The sequence below is a fragment of the Maylandia zebra genome, linkage group LG18, assembly GCF_041146795.1.
Source record: "Maylandia zebra isolate NMK-2024a linkage group LG18, Mzebra_GT3a, whole genome shotgun sequence".
In the NCBI taxonomy this organism is placed as follows: Eukaryota; Metazoa; Chordata; class Actinopteri; order Cichliformes; family Cichlidae; genus Maylandia; species Maylandia zebra.
The window spans coordinates 31,076,917-31,093,024 of NC_135184.1; the positions used below are offsets into that span (position 1 = coordinate 31,076,917).

Below are 16,108 nucleotides of genomic sequence, written 5' to 3' on the forward strand. Positions count from 1 at the left end.
AAGATAACAAATAGGGCTGACTACAGTTATTTAAAAAATAAAAAATCCCCAACTGAAAATAGCGTCCTGGGGATTTAAGCTATCTGTACAATGCTACAGTAGACACACAACCACCTTCAGGGAACATAAGCTAGTCTAGCTAGATATAGCAACTTGTTTCATACATAAAATGAACTGAGGGAGCGCACCGAGGCCCAGTATAAGACAAAGGATCGTTTTGAACTCTGAATTGTACACATACACTCTATTAGTACAAAAATAAAAATCTGGGGGGGGGACTGGTTTAGCTCACTGGGCTAATTTACACCATTGAGGCCTGCTCTCAAAAACTGAAATAGATGTAACACTGTCTGTTAAGCTGGATTTAAGAAATAAGTGAAACATGTTTAGCGCCATCTTCTGTAAGTGTTGGAGTCCAGCTTGCCGCTGTGGTGGCTCTCCTCCACACAGTACTCAAAAGAGACAGACAGTGAAAGTGGACAGTATATCCTCTGTTTCTTAACATGAAACTCGGTGTTGCGGCCAGGGGCAGCACAAATGTGATCCCCTTAAAGTGATCTTTAGTTTTAGTGTCCTTATTTTTCTCTCGTTATCGATTCTGTCACTAGTTAGCTAACATAAACTAATGTAAGTCTATTAACCAACCAACCACATGACAATCATGTTCCTTACTGTCAGAAGATGGCGCTAAGCTGTGTTACATCTAAACCAGTAGAGACTATGAAGGAAGAATCAGTTATATTGCTACAGGAGAACTTGCTGATATCTAGTTGCTTGATCAGTCAAGTTCTGGCTGTCTTGAATAGCTGATCTCTCCTCTGTATGGAGAAGGAAGCGCCCGCAAAGTAGAAGAAAAGAACAGAGTCCTTGAGACAAAAAAGGGTTAACAGAATTGTTTACCAGATAGAAGAGGGAAAATATGCAGAGGTCCACTCCCCTCTTAGAGGTGGAGTTTGAACTTTGCCGTGGTCACTGTCTAGCTTACAAACTCGGGTGCAGTGAACCCAGAATCTGCTAGCTGCAGCCGAGCTTGTAAGCTGAACTTTAACCCTCATATGAGTGATAAGAGCTCTGCCTGTGTGTTCACCTCATCAACAGGTTGGCAGGAGAAAGTATGACGTTTGATGCCTTCAAACTGTCTGTCTAAAATTTTTGTTAAGAGGGGTGACGCGGTCGTAAGCTTATATAGTTCCACTTGTGAGCAGAGTAGTCCCGGACAGTGCTTCGGACCTCTAAACCACAACACCAACCACAATCTGCAGAGGATAATTTTCAACCTTTTAAAAGCTTTTATTCCGGAAGCTGGGCTGAAGCACCATGTTGAGTAAAGATCTTCCAGACATTGAGGTAAATTTGCTGTGTTATATGTTATAGCAGGATATTCTCATATGATATATAAGTGGAAAATGCAATGTATAGCATTCTCTAGCAACACATATACAGGTGTTGTGTGGATAACAAATGATAATAAAATGTTTTCCATGCCATAGTAAAATAAAGTCATTCTAATTGTGTCCATAGAATTTTTATGAGTACAGATGGGGATTTAAAGATTATTCTCCACTAATCTAGAAGCTTAACAGCAGGCTAATTTGCACATGACTGGCCTCTAATTATGACCATTTCACAAGAAAAAATTGAAACTATACATACAGCTGTGATCCTGGAATAATAGTAAGTCAGTCACAATCATCTGTTCATATACAGTTTCATCAGACTTGCAGGCATATCACAGTTTTCAAATGGACTTCCGCCATGCACAGGGCACTGCATATCCTTTGAGTCCATCAGTTTCTCAGCACAAACAGTACTTCCCTTACTGTGTGTGTCTTTAGAAAAGGCCTGTGTATAATTCAACATTCGGCTGCCCACAGGGTGAGACGTTTCTTTCTATAAGAAGCAAGCCTGACCGCAAAGTCACACGATGGAGATTCATTGGGTTACTCTTTTTACTAATGTAAAGTATTGACTTTAGTGTGAGAAGTGCCCTGGTGTGATTTAGATGATACGGAAATAGAAATGAAAGTATCCAGAGTTTTTGGGACAAAGTAAAAACACATCTTACTAATTTAGAAATTGGCTTCACTGAGCCACCCACAGTTTCTGCATGTCGCACACTGATGTGTTCTCTGCCTTGTGGCAGAATAATACATGTCAAAGTGACATGAAAATAAAATGTCTTATAAAATAAAAATGTTTTTTAATGAAATAAAACCGCTTCTACAAACACAAAACAGATAAATAGGGGGGAAAAAGGCACTGTCAAAGTGCCTGAGAACATGGGTGTCTAAATGCTTTTTAAAGGAATCTACTGAGTCACCTGATTTTTACTCTTTTAAAAGTCCTCTTGGGTGCACCAAGTAGAGACCAGTAGAGTTATCAGAGATATACGACAGACCTATACATTGGCTAATCACTGTAACGTGTTGCAACGGTGAGGATTTAGTGGGTAAAATGCCACACGATGCAGTCTGAACATGATCGCCTGGTATTATGTAACAAGCCATGTGTTTGATTGTACAACCTATAGATAACTGACACAGGGTCAAAGTGGAGATGTCAGTGTGCATATGTATGTATGTGTGTATCTATCTATCTATCTATAAAAAAGAAAAAAATTCCCGACTCGCCCCTGTGGGCGGTCAATCCTTCAAGCTCGGGTCCTCTACCAGAGGCCTGGGAGCTTGAGGGTCCTGCGCAGTATCTTAGCTGTTCCTAGGACTGCGCTCTTCTGGACAGAGATCTCTGATGTTGTTCCCGGGATCTCCTGGAGCCACTCGCCTAGTTTGGGAGTCACCGCACCTAGTGCTCCGATACTTTTAGTTAGTCTAATGCAAAGCCCTCTCCAAATTGTTTGATTTTAAAATCAAATAAATTATTAAATTATTACATTTTTGAATGATTTGATGTGTTATCACTGTACTTCCAATCAAGTATAGACTACAATGAACTGATTTTTTTAAATCAAAATTTTATAAAATGTCCCATATTTTTGGAAACTAATGATGGCGTTGATATGCTAAGACCAGTTCAATAGATCATTAGCCACTAATGTTCAAATAGTCAAGGTCAGGTTGGATTAATACATTCAGTGATAATATTCTTTAATGGCAGAATTTACATGAATAAAATACTATTCAGTATTCCCCCATGTAACAAGGTGTCAGTGTGCGACAAGCTTAATTTCTCGATTTCTACTGTTATATATGAATGCAACACGTGACATTGGCTCAGTGCATCGACCTGGCACCTCACCATTATCTTATCATCTTGACCCCGACCATGAAAACAGCCAGACCTAGAATGTTCCACAGTTTCAATGTTCTTGTCGGCAAATCTCAGCAAATGTGCTGTCAAGAAAAATAATGTTGTTACGGTCTGCATATTATGCAGACTGTGCAGTGTGAAGTTGAGGACCCAAAATGCAGACACAGAAGCAGGTAGGACTCAGAAGAAAGTAAGCCATTTTATTAGGCTGTAAAAAGTCCAGCAAACAAAACTTAATGTCTAAAAGGGAATTGCAAACTATAACAACAGGAACCTGGAATGAGGAAACACAAGGGTGGCTGTAGCTCAGGAGGTAGAGCAGGTCACCTACTGATCGGAAGTTTGGTGGTTCGATTCTTGGCTCCTCCAGTCTGCATGTCAAGTATCCTTGGGTAAGGTACTAACCCCAAGTTGCTCTCTGATGCGTCCATCAGAGAATGTGTGTGAATGTAGTTAGATAGCACTAAGTATAGATAAAGTGCTTGTGAGAATGGGTGAATGTGGCATGTTGTATAGAGTGCTTTGAGTACTCCGAGAGAGTAGGAAAGGGCTATTACCATTTACAAGAAAATAGAGACTGACAAGGAATAAGAGGAAGCCAGCACTATATAGACACACTGAGGGGAAATAGCTCAGAAAATAAAACACTCTCTGTGGAGAAACTGTGCCTGTTTAAGATGCTCTTTTTATATTCAATCATATTGCTGACCTTTGACCAGTTATCCTAGTTAGTTGCAAAGTATTTTTCCAGCTGTTTCTTTCTAAGACCACTTACTTTTCCAGTCTTTTGTTGCCTTTGTTGTCTTTTGTTAACTTAATTATGATAATAATTATAATTGTATAAAGGAGCCTTTGAGGTGGTCTGGGCATCTGACAAGGATGCCTTGTGGGTGAGGTGTTCTGGGCATGTCCAACCAAGAGGAGGCCCTGGGGCAGATCCAGGACACTCGGTAGAGGTTTATCTCTCAGCTGGCCTAGGAAGCCTCTGTGCTACCTGGAAAAGCTAGATTAGGTAGTTTGCTACAGACTGGGCTTCTCTGCTTAGGCTGCTGTCCCAGCAACCTGACCCCATATAAGCAGAAGAAAATGGATGGATTATTATTATTAAATATGAGAAAATATATTTCATGAAATAATAAAAGGTTAGAAATATGTTTTATTGTGAAGAAAATATGGATGGGTTTGTGCCCCAATTTTTTTGGAATTTGGGGTTGTGGCATAAGACTTCTCTGAATATAATTATCTAGTTCCCTCTGCAACCATACCACTTTATAAAAACAAACACACTGGATGCTTTTCCTGGATCATTCCTTTATATGTAAAGCAAAAATGTGAACCACTATACTGTGGAGCCACTTGAAATGCTAAAACAAAGTCTCTGGAAAATAAAAGAAGATTCTACTCATGTTTATTAGGACGTGCAGTCTAAGAATCCAATCCTGTGTCTTTTTCTTTTCAGAGCATCCTAGCTCTGAATCCAAGGGTGAAGCATCATGCTCAGATCATATCCACAGCCAGTAAGAAGAAAGAAAAGAAACACTGGAAGAGGAACCCTGAAAGGAACTGCGGTGTAAGAAAAATACACAAACAAGACGTAGCTTCAATTAAAAGAGTATCTTTAGTCAAATTAGAGCATTTGCATAATTTAATGCTTGGAACATCATTCATCTTCTTCACTCTTTTTTCCAGTCTTGTGTGAAGTTAGAAAACAACTTTGACGACATCAAGCATACAACACTGAGCGAGCGAGGAGCACTACGAGAAGCTCTCAGGTGAAGATTAATGAAGAGGCTACTTTAGTTATTTGTTTTTAATATAGCATATGTCACAAACATGATTCAACTTATGTTAAAAAAGATACCAAATTTCAGATGGTCACAACAAATGCAGGCTAAAGAAGAGTATTCTCATCATTGTCAGGCCAGTTCCACACATGTACTTTTTTTTTTATCACCATTAGAGAAAAAGGGCAGCAGTGCAGTTGGATGAATCCAACTGTTAATTGAATAGCCATGACATTTGTACACACAATATAATAATAATCCATGTCAAAAGAAAGTTTTTTTTTCCAGGACTTTCTTTATTTTTTCAGTTAGCTACACCATCATGACAAAATGTACAAAATGAACAAAATGTAAATTTTATTTATGAGACGAAATCGTGATAGTGACGTACTGGCACATTAAACTAAGACACTGTACATGAAAAGTATTATCTTAAATGTATCCATTATAATATTAGACATTACAGCACTACAAACTGTGTTTTTTGTCTAAAATAACAAAAATCCTCCAAACTGTTTGCATGCAATTTTTATTTTTTAGAAATCTTACTTGGTTAAGCTGCAGAAACAAATGAAAAATTTGTGTTTAGATGTCTAAAATGTGCTGATGCTCCCTGTCAGAAGAGCTGCCCAACTAATCTGGACATCAAGTCATTCATTACGAGTATCTCCAATAAGGTAGAATCCACTCTGCACTCTTTCTGTCATGATCCCGAGTCTTGTACCCAGCGTTTCCTGTTTTGGACTTTTAGTTTTGGTTTATTTTATAGTCTGAGGTTGAGATTCTGTTCTTTGTTTGGTTACTCTTACTTATTTGTATTCCTAAGTCATCTTGGTTTCTTGTCTAGTTTATGTTGTCTTATCTCTGTCTCCACACTTATTCGCCTGTTCCCCAGTCGTGCCTCTGTTTCTCTCACTCCCTCTTTTCCCTGTATTTAGTCAGTCAGTGTGTGTATGTTCTCGTACTTCCTTTTTTACTTTGATAGTCTCCTGCCCTGTGTGTAGCATGTGCAGTTTTGTCCTCTGTCTCGTCAGTTAGATTATGTCCAGCTGTCTTCGCCAGGTTATTCCTCTTTGTCCTGATTCCCTCGTGTGTATATATTGTCTGCATCTCCCTCATTCCTGGCTGTGTGTTCTGCCTGTGTGTTTAGTTTCCAGTTTGGTTTTGTATTTCATAAGTTCGATAATAAAGCTGTGTTTTTGAGTTAAGGTCCATATGAGAGTCTGCATTCTGGGTCCCCCGATCCTGTCTTCACATAGCCTTATGTCTTCAGATATTCAAAGTAATACCAGATAGCAGTACTCTGATGTCAAGTGTGTGTATTTGTGTAACAGAACTACTATGGGGCAGCGCGTGCCATTCTATCTGACAACCCTCTGGGTTTGACCTGCGGAATGGTTTGTCCCACATCGGAGCTGTGTGTAGGGGGCTGCAACCTGTATGCTTCTGAAGAAGGACCCATTAACATTGGAGGGTTACAGCAGTTTGCTATTGAGGTACGACAGTTTTCAGAAAACACATTTCTAATCAATTATATTGATTTAACATCAGCCATGATGTAAAAGTAGTGTATTAAAGACTATTCTTGGCATGTGCATTTGTGTATGTTTCTTTACAGGTGTTTAGTAAAATGGGCATCCCTCAGAAAAGAAACCCCGAACTCCCACCATTCAATGAGCTGCCAGAGTCTTACCACACCCCTATAGCTCTGATTGGCTGTGGCCCAGCATCAATTAGTTGTGCTTCTTTCCTGGCCCGTCTGGGATATGATAATATCACAATATTTGAAAAACAGAAGTACACAGGAGGGCTGAGGTATCTTAACATTATTATTATATAAAATATTATATGACAGTGTTCATTTCCCTCAAGCTGTTTTATATTGTATTGTTAGTTACTTGGGAAGTAAAGGTTCAGTCTTTTTAAAAAGAATTTTAGAATTGCACATTGAGACATGGGTAAACCTTTTTTAATATGTCTGCAAATTAGAGAGAGAAGCTGGCACGAGGACAGTTGAAAGACACAATACCAACATGATAGCATTGGGGAGACAAAAATCATTCAAAGAGATATGTTCTTCTATGCAGCACGTCAGAAATCCCTCAATTCCGGCTTCCATATGAGGTCGTCCAGTTTGAAATAAACCTGATGAAGGACCTGGGAGTGAAGGTATGAAATGTGGCACGTATTTTCAAAATAGTACTTGTAGCATCCATTATATTAGTCGAATCTCTTTACATGAGTCAACAGTTCAGTTAAGACATTTTGTTTCTGTGGCGTCTACAGGTGGTGTGTGAGAAGGGCTTGGGTGTTAATGGAATGACTCTGAAGTCCCTGAAGGAAGATGGATTTAAGGCTGTCTTCATAGGGATTGGTGAGTTTCACTTGACAACCATTATGAATAGATTCCAGTTTAGTTCCCTGTAAATTCATCTGGAATCTGGATGTGTCTGGATATTATGCACATTTGTAAAAAGTTATAATAAACTGCTGAATTACATCAACCATCAAATTTGTTTTTCTGCATGCATTTTAAGTCCTCATCAAGTCCTGTTTGCATGTGTCTGTGAATGTGTGTGTGACACCAGGTCTCCCACAGGCCAACAGAGCTGAAATCTTCAAGGGTTTAACTGTGGATCAAGGATTCTTCACTTCTAAGGACTTTCTGCCCATGGTGGCCTCTGCCAGCAAGAAAGGTACCACTTAATTTTTGTTCCTCTACCAGTCCACAGGATTATAGTTCACATGTGCAGTAACAAAGTCACAATATACACATTATTTATATGAAGTCACGATCCCAAACATACGACAATAGCATCACTTCACAGCCTTTGATCAGCCCGTAACTTTTCATGTGTTAGTGTATCCGCACATACTCATTCAATCATACAGTACTTTTGCTGGTGACATGGTTTTTTACATTTTGGGCTCTCTGTCGCTTTGCCTAGGTATGTGTCAGTGTCGCTCCTCTCTGCCAGAACTAAAGGGAGTGGTGATAGTTTTGGGGGCCGGTGACACTGCATTTGACTGTGCCACCTCAGCCCTTCGGTGTGGAGCCAAAAGAGTGTATGTCTGCTTCAGGAGGGGATTCACCAACATTAGAGCTGTTCCTGAGGAGGTGCTGATGAGAGGCAGATGGATCAACTGACGCAGTATACAGACAGATCACCAGAGGAGTGTACTGATATGTATGACGTTTTTTCCTCTCAGATGGAGTTGGCTAAAGAGGAGCAGTGTGAGTTCCTTCCTTTTCTGTCTCCCCGTGAGGTCATTATGAAGAATGGGCATGTTGCTGGGTTACAGTTCTGTCGCACTGAGCAGACTGAGGAAGGTGACTGGGTTGAAGACGAGGAGCAAATTGTCAGACTGAAGGCTGATTACATAATCAGTGCTTTTGGATCCCTGTTGAATGAGCCACAAGGTAATGAGTAATCAGCTGCGCAACACATTACCCAACTTTTTGCTTCACCTTTAACTAGAAGTAGTAATGACAAATCCAGATGTAATTGTAAAACTTTGGTTTCCGAGTGCTGGTTTGTCTTTTTTAATTTTACTTTTTTTTTTTCCAAATATACATTACTGAGCAAGTCTCTTGACCAACTCCCAGTTTCTTAACATGGGAAATAGGTGCAAAACCTGTAATTTAAATACAGTACAAAAACGTTGTTCTCTGTTAGGTGTAGACAACACTAGTTCATCTTTTGAGTAAGGAACCTTTTAATGTTTGGTCAATGTTCAGAGGCTTGACACACAAAAACACATTTCTCTGAAAATCATCAGTTAAAAAGACCTGGACTACCAGCAGCCCAAAACAACATAACAAAATTAAATCTGTAATGGTTTGAAAGTTTGCAGGTGATGTTTAGACTGAGGCAGAGCATGAAACTGACTGATATGCTGGGTGCTTGTAGTGACTGAGGCCATGACGCCTGTGAAGCTGAGTCGCTGGGGTATCCCAGAGGTGAACACAGGCACCATGCAGACCAGTGAGCCCTGGGTTTTTGCTGGAGGAGACGTCGCTGGTTTGGCAAACACCACAGTGGAGTCAGTGAATGATGGCAAACAAGCCTCGTGGCATATTCACAGATACATACAGGTAAGTCTGCTAAGACTCTAAACACCAATGAGTTCGATAAGGAGAGATCATTTGGAAGAACCGAACAAGATTTACCAAGATGGAAAAATGAATTGGACTCCAATGACCCGTTATCACAGAAAAGAATCCCAGTAGCGATAGGATTTAGAACAGGAAACCCCAAAACATAGGCACTGATGGTGTTGAAGATTGAGATGGAAGCTTGGATGGGGCGAGATGGAGAGGTGGTTGGTTGCATGAATGAGAATCCGATGGAAAAGCACAGATTTTAAACCAGTCAGAATGGAGGCTTTGCCTTCTTTGATCCAATCAAAAAGGTGACTGGGCTAGTATAATGATGACAGCACTGAGTTTGACAGCATGGGAAGGTTATAGTGAACATCTAGGAAAGCAAGCATATGAATGACTGCAGATCTTCCTTACTGAACTTGTGCCTATTAATGGTTTGTTTAGTGTCCATGTACAATTTTTGTACCTCATACATAATACACAAAATATCATACCAATAATGTTACCAAAAATATTTATCCCTTCTCTTTTACTTGTATAGTTTCTTCATGGACAAACAGTAGACCCAGTTCCAAAGTTGCCATTGTTCTACAGTGCTATAGACCAGGTGGACATCAGCATTGAAGTTTGTGGAATAAAATTTCCAAATCCGTTCGGCCTGGCCTCTGCTCCTCCTACCACTAGCACAGCCATGATCAGAAGAGCTTTTGAACAAGGATGGGGCTTCGCTCTGACTAAGACATTTGGACTGGATAAGGTACCACACATGCAAACAATGTACCAAACCACCAGTCACTAGAACGACTATACTTGCAGGCATTAAAGAGATTTATTCACCCGAACATGTATTTTACGATACCTTACAGTAAATCATTGTAACATATCAATATTTCCTCCTTGCTGACCTTTGCTGTTTTTGCATTTTTATATTTTTCCCATACCAATTTATTATGTAACCTCAGATTTATTCCTCAGGAAATTGTGAGCATACAAAAAAAACGAAAAAAAAAAAAGGGATTTGTTTAGGATTCTTTACCAGATGAACACAAGTAAAAGCTTCAGAAAGAAAAACACGAAAGCTTTGTTGTGTCTAGCAAGTTTCACTTTAAGGACCCCAAAAAAAGAAGTTAACCTCATGAATGGGCTCTATAAATCTGTGTCTTTAGGATCTGGTGACCAATGTATCTCCTCGAATTGTGCGTGGTACAACATCAGGCCCTCTTTATGGGCCTGGTCTGGGCTCCTTCCTCAACATTGAGCTCATCAGCGAGAAGACAGCAGCCTACTGGTGTCAGTCGGTTGCTGAGCTGAAAAAAGACTTCCCCAACAACGTAAGTTTGATATTACATCATACCTTTCCTTGGTGATAAGCGTGTTGTTGCGTTAAATAATTAATATACATTTACTTTTCTGGATTGTTTCTGTACCATATTACATATTTCTTTGATTTTTTCCATGAGCTTCATTCCATCACATGTGCTTTACCAGACATTTCATGTCTTTAGTGCGTGTTCTCTAGCAGTGTCCATTTGCACCACTGTACCAAAATTCACCCAAGTTTGAAGTACAAAGTTCTAAAATAAGTCTAAAATGTGTGATGTTTAAAATCGAAAAAAAAAATCCCTCTGTGTCCATCAGGTGGTGATTTCTAGTATAATGTGTGGTTACAACGAGGAAGACTGGACAGAGCTAGCCAAGATGGCTGAGGTGATAAAAACAATATACCACTATAATCAAACATTTTTACAGAATATGTAGTCTAATGATGATTTAATTGTAAAAATAACGAATGTATGTGTTTAGGAGTCGGGAGCAGATGCTTTGGAGCTGAACCTCTCTTGTCCTCATGGGATGGGAGAGAGAGGCATGGGACTGGCCTGTGGACAGGTACGCGCACACCCCCCCCAAAAAACAAAAACAAAAAAAAAAAACAAAAAAAAAAAACACACCCAAATATACAAGGGAGGAAATGGATGTAAGAACAATTAAGTGTAAAGGTGTAACCATTTATTCATTTGTTGTGTCATCAGGACCCAGTGCTGGTAAGGAACATCTGTCGCTGGGTGCGTGAGGCCATTTCCATTCCATTCTTTGCTAAACTGACACCAAATGTTACAAATATTGTTGACATTGCCAAGGCAGCCCATGAAGGTAACCACACTTCACCTTTTCATTCAGTATCATTTTACATTGCTCAGTACTAATCCACAATGTAGCGAATGATTAGCAGATGCCTGTTAACAAGTCTGTAAATGTTGTGCTGTGTTATAGGTGGAGCGGATGGAGTCACAGCCACCAACACGGTCTCAGGTTTAATGGGACTCAAAGCTGATGGCGCTCCCTGGCCAAGTGTTGGTTTGGAAAAACGCACCACATACGGAGGGATCTCTGGTAAGTGCACACACGGTGAAGTATAGCACAGTGCTGAATAAACTTATTTATCACATTAATGGTGTGTTCAGGTAATGCCATCAGGCCCATTACTCTCAGAGCAGTGTCAGCCATCGCCAGAGCAATTCCAGGTTTTCCTATTCTGGCCACCGGGGGTATTGACTCAGCAGAGAGCGGACTACAGTTTCTTCATGCTGGGGCTTCCCTGTTACAGGTGATAACCAATTTACTGTAACAGGTTTTGCCATTGAATAAAAGTTGATCACAGACCAGTCACTTAGATCAGCTTTCTCATTCTGTCGGGATACCACAGGTGTGTAGTGCAGTTCAGAACCAGGACTTCACATTGATTGAGGATTACTGTGTGGGTACGCAACTGCTTTTTGGCTGAGCTTAACAGGCATTCATTTACATTTTTAGAGCTTCAAAATATTTACTTTTGTATTATTGTGACATTACACATGTTTAGGTCTGAAGGCCTTGCTGTACCTAAAGAGCCTAGAGCTAAAGGACTGGGATGGTCAGTCACCTCCAACAGCGAGCCATCAGAAGGGAAAACCAGTTCCCAGACTCGAAAGCCTGGTTGGAAAGGTACAACTACAACAGTTATAGTAACTTTTTGGTCTTTCTTGGCCTTATATCAACCCACACCTGAATGCTTCAGGCCAGCAAACTGCCAAAACCATCTGCTAGCTGCTAGTAGAGGTACTCTCGTTTGCTGATGACAATGAGTTAACCAGCTGCATCTTATTATCATTGCCACACTGGTACTTACTCTCTTAATTCCTGAGGAAGCAGTAAGAGTGCAATTAGTTTTGCTTCTGCTCCCAGTTAAAATTTTGTTAAATAAGTACTGAACCTGGGTAATGTGTTGTTATTTTCCTTAGGTTGTATTAAACCAATTTTAAAAGATGCTAGAGACCAGATTATTTTTATTACATCCTAACATTTAAAACCTTGAATCAAAAGAAGATGCCTGTTCTTTTTCACATTAAATGGTTATTTGTCTAATAACCATTTGTCACCTCTTATTGGTCAATGTGCATGTGTTTAGAGTCTCCCTAGCTTTGGTCCATACCTTCAGGAGAAGACGGAAGCCATTGCTGCATGCAAGAAACGACTCCGAGATGCTGGTGAAACCGATGTGGTGGAATCCAACGTCAGCCGGATCAACGTGCCCCAGAAGCCTGTTCCTCCAGTCAAGGTCCATACGCATACATACGTGCTGCACGTTGAGTTCAATAAAGCTATATGTCACAGTCGGGCTGAGACTGTAAGGAGTGAAGAAGGTGGACCCAAGTGTAGACACGCAAAATAACAAAACTTAATATTAACTGAAGAATAAGCCTGGACTTATAAAGCAAAGAGCAGAACTAAATCATGATCTAAACCGGGTGAGCTAAACATAACAAAACCCTGGAACATAGAAACCTGGCATGAGTTCATAACAGAACTTATTTGGGGAGCATTACCTTACCTTGTTTCATGGAAACAAGGTAAGGTAACAGACACTCAGGCAGGGAAACGCATGGGGAAACAGCTGACACAAATGAGCATAACGACTTCACAGTGGAAGAGTAAAATGAAACACAATGAACATAGAAACACAAGACCTCTTCAAAATAAAACAGGAAACATGAGATGCAAACATGACAATACAAACTTGACAACCTGAAATCACAGACAAGAAATACATGAGACTAACCAGAAGACGTAAGTGAAACATAACTAGATTAAACTTGAGGCAACTAAATAATGAACCTAGAACTTAACATTATCTTCAAAATACAACAAAAGAGATCAAAAGCCAAATGAAAGGCTGGCTCACAGACCCGGCCCCTGACACTGCATTTGGTTTTTAACCATAAATGTGTTTTTATGTATGTGTGTGGTGACGGGTTGTGTTATAGGACGTGATAGCCAGAGCACTGCGCCACATTGGAGCATACCAGGAACTCAACAACATGGAGCAGGTACACAGTTCTCATTCATTCACTCTAACCAGGTAATATTCTGACCATTGTAGTGATTTATAGGAAAAGATAAATGAACAAAAGGACATTGCACCACATGTGTAATCACTTTTTATTTTCTAAATCAGGTTTTCTTCTCATGATCACAGATAGCAGTAAAATATCATTTATCAAAATCACAACAACAACAATGGCCTTTCCCTGTGCTCTCAGGTCCAGGCTCTTATAGATGAAGAGATGTGTATCAACTGTGGGAAATGTTACATGACCTGCAATGACTCTGGATACCAGGTATGTTTTTCTACTATATCCAGACAGTCATCACTTTCTTGTTTTTCAAGAGATGTATCTGCTTCAGTCCCATTATGTGACTCTTATTTCAAGGCTATAACATTCGACCCTGAAACTCATCTTCCATCCGTGACTGACAGCTGCACTGGCTGCACTTTGTGCCTCAGTGTCTGTCCCATCATAGACTGCATCAAGATGGTCAAAAGGAAAACAGCCTACAAACCCAACAGAGGTGTACCTATTAGTCCTGTCTGCTAAAGGCGAGGATAATAATAAAACAAAGACATCCAACTGGATTGTCTTATACAGTAAATTAATTTGTGTGAAGTATAATCTTAGTTTGAAAGCCCAGCTCCAGTGGCACCACTGAGCAGAGAGGCAGATAACATCACAATAATTGTATAGTGTATATATAGTAAGTGTATGTCAATAATTCCACTCTGATTTAGTTGGTAAATCTGAATCTGACTTTGTTTTTATTCTCTTGTAGAAAATCATTTCAATGTTAAAAAGGCATTTACAGAATGTCAAATTAATTCAAGTCAAATGAAATGCTCCCCAAATAAGTTCTGTGATTTCAAATGTCTGGATTTTTGGATATACAGAAAATATCTGTAAGATGGAGCACATTTTTATACAAATTTGTGAGATTGTGTAAAAAAATTAACCAACATAAAAATATTCTGTTATACATGTGTTATCAGGAAAATGTTGTGAAATGTTAAAAATAAAAGCAACCATTACTTTGTGTCAAGTTATTTTATCATCCTAATACATACATTATATCTATTCAAATATTTAAGTACAGCTTTGTTGTGTTTTTGATATTAGGTAATATTATTGTTCCTATATATTCATATATATTCATGAAAGTTGCACTAGTGCATGTAAACAACATACATTCTGGGCTGGTTAGATTATACTAAGTTTGAGGTTAGTAGACACTTTACCTCTAATTTCTGTGAACGGTAAGAATTCCGTGGCTGAGTTTAGTTAGGCTGGAAGCTTTTTGTTGCTGAAACATTTTGAAACAACCTTTGAAATGGTTTGAAAATATTTCCCTTGAGTATTTGGTTAGTTTCTTTTTAAAATGTAGCATTAAATTCAGGAAAAACATTGTCACCTTTTCCTCATCAATTCAAGAAGCTAAAAATCACTATTTTGGGAAACACTTTTTTTTTTTTTTTTTTTTAGATTTCCTCTTTTTTGCACTAGGAAATGTGCTTTGTTCTCTTACTAATATTAGTCCCTTATCACCCTTAAAAAATATTTTAACATGATCGTTAACTAGACTAACTAAGAACAATATTCATTTAAAAGATTTCATTCACTTCATGAAACTGGGGTTGTATAAAATACATTTTAGATATTTTAGAAAAGCGCTTGTTCTTCGCTATAAATCTGCACATTTAAATGTTTTTTTATGAGTCTTTGACCTTGCCACTCTGGTGGTCCGTGGGAAATTCATCTCACCCTAGAAGCTGAAATTGACTATTTTTCACTATGTCCTGCTAGCACACTCTTTTTCTTTCAGCTTTACTTTTTAACAAAAAACCCCCAAAACAAACAGTTCGCCTCATCATCCTGCTGTGCTCTGGTAATTTTTCAGAAATCATCCCATATATAGCAGATTTATTAGTTCTGATGTTTGTTTGTTTGTTTGTTTTAAAAAAGACATCCCTAATATATGCTTGTGTCTGTCTGTTCAGGAAGACAAAACAAACGTTCAAGTAGGAGCTATGTCTGTCAAGAGAACACAGTACAATATGATCCACAAGTAGCTTCACAAACAGACATAGTCATTTCTGTAATTTATATCCCTATCCATTCCACTGTAAAGGATCTGACTGATTATGATGTGAAGGCGATGCTCACCTCTGACACCTGGTCAGTGCTGGGCCTTTTTGCAGGTGCACAGGGGCATATATTCATATCATTGTCAAAAATTACACCAATTTACCACCGGAATTCAGCATTAAGAGCATAGCTGCCTGTTAGAGCTGGAGTCTGCTGCAGTGCTCACCAAGCAGACACTCTCACAAGCATGTTGTAGACTTCTGCAGGACTGGGTTGTTCCGTGTGCAAGTGGCAGTGTGTCTGTGAAATTAAATTATTTGCTCATGATTTGATGTTTTATCCTACGCAGGGATTTTAACATAAATATAATTCAAGCATATGAGTCTGTAGAGATTCATTTGCTTTTGGAGCCAGCTTCAAGCAGCCTCTAAAATTCTACAGTCGATCTCCCTTTCCCCTCCTCAGCAAAGGTTGGCAGTAAAGCACCTGATGTTACTGTT

The 16,108-nt window shown here is 39.3% G+C and overlaps 1 protein-coding gene across 1 annotated transcript; it reads left to right on the plus strand.

The window, feature by feature from the left end:
- Positions 1-115: 115 nt before the first annotated feature.
- Positions 116-14,554, plus strand: dpydb (dihydropyrimidine dehydrogenase b). The gene is made up of 25 exons (XM_014412705.3): positions 116-1,347; positions 4,727-4,837; positions 4,957-5,039; positions 5,641-5,728; positions 6,386-6,547; positions 6,670-6,866; positions 7,139-7,220; positions 7,338-7,425; positions 7,640-7,747; positions 8,000-8,169; positions 8,262-8,472; positions 8,963-9,147; positions 9,698-9,913; positions 10,323-10,487; positions 10,795-10,863; positions 10,960-11,043; positions 11,187-11,307; positions 11,428-11,547; positions 11,619-11,761; positions 11,861-11,915; positions 12,017-12,138; positions 12,602-12,751; positions 13,458-13,520; positions 13,734-13,811; positions 13,905-14,554. The coding sequence occupies exons 1-25, from the start codon at positions 1,318-1,320 to the stop codon at positions 14,067-14,069; spliced, it is 3,066 nt and encodes a 1,021-aa protein (XP_014268191.2). The 5' UTR covers positions 116-1,317; the 3' UTR covers positions 14,070-14,554.
- Positions 14,555-16,108: the final 1,554 nt, after the last annotated feature.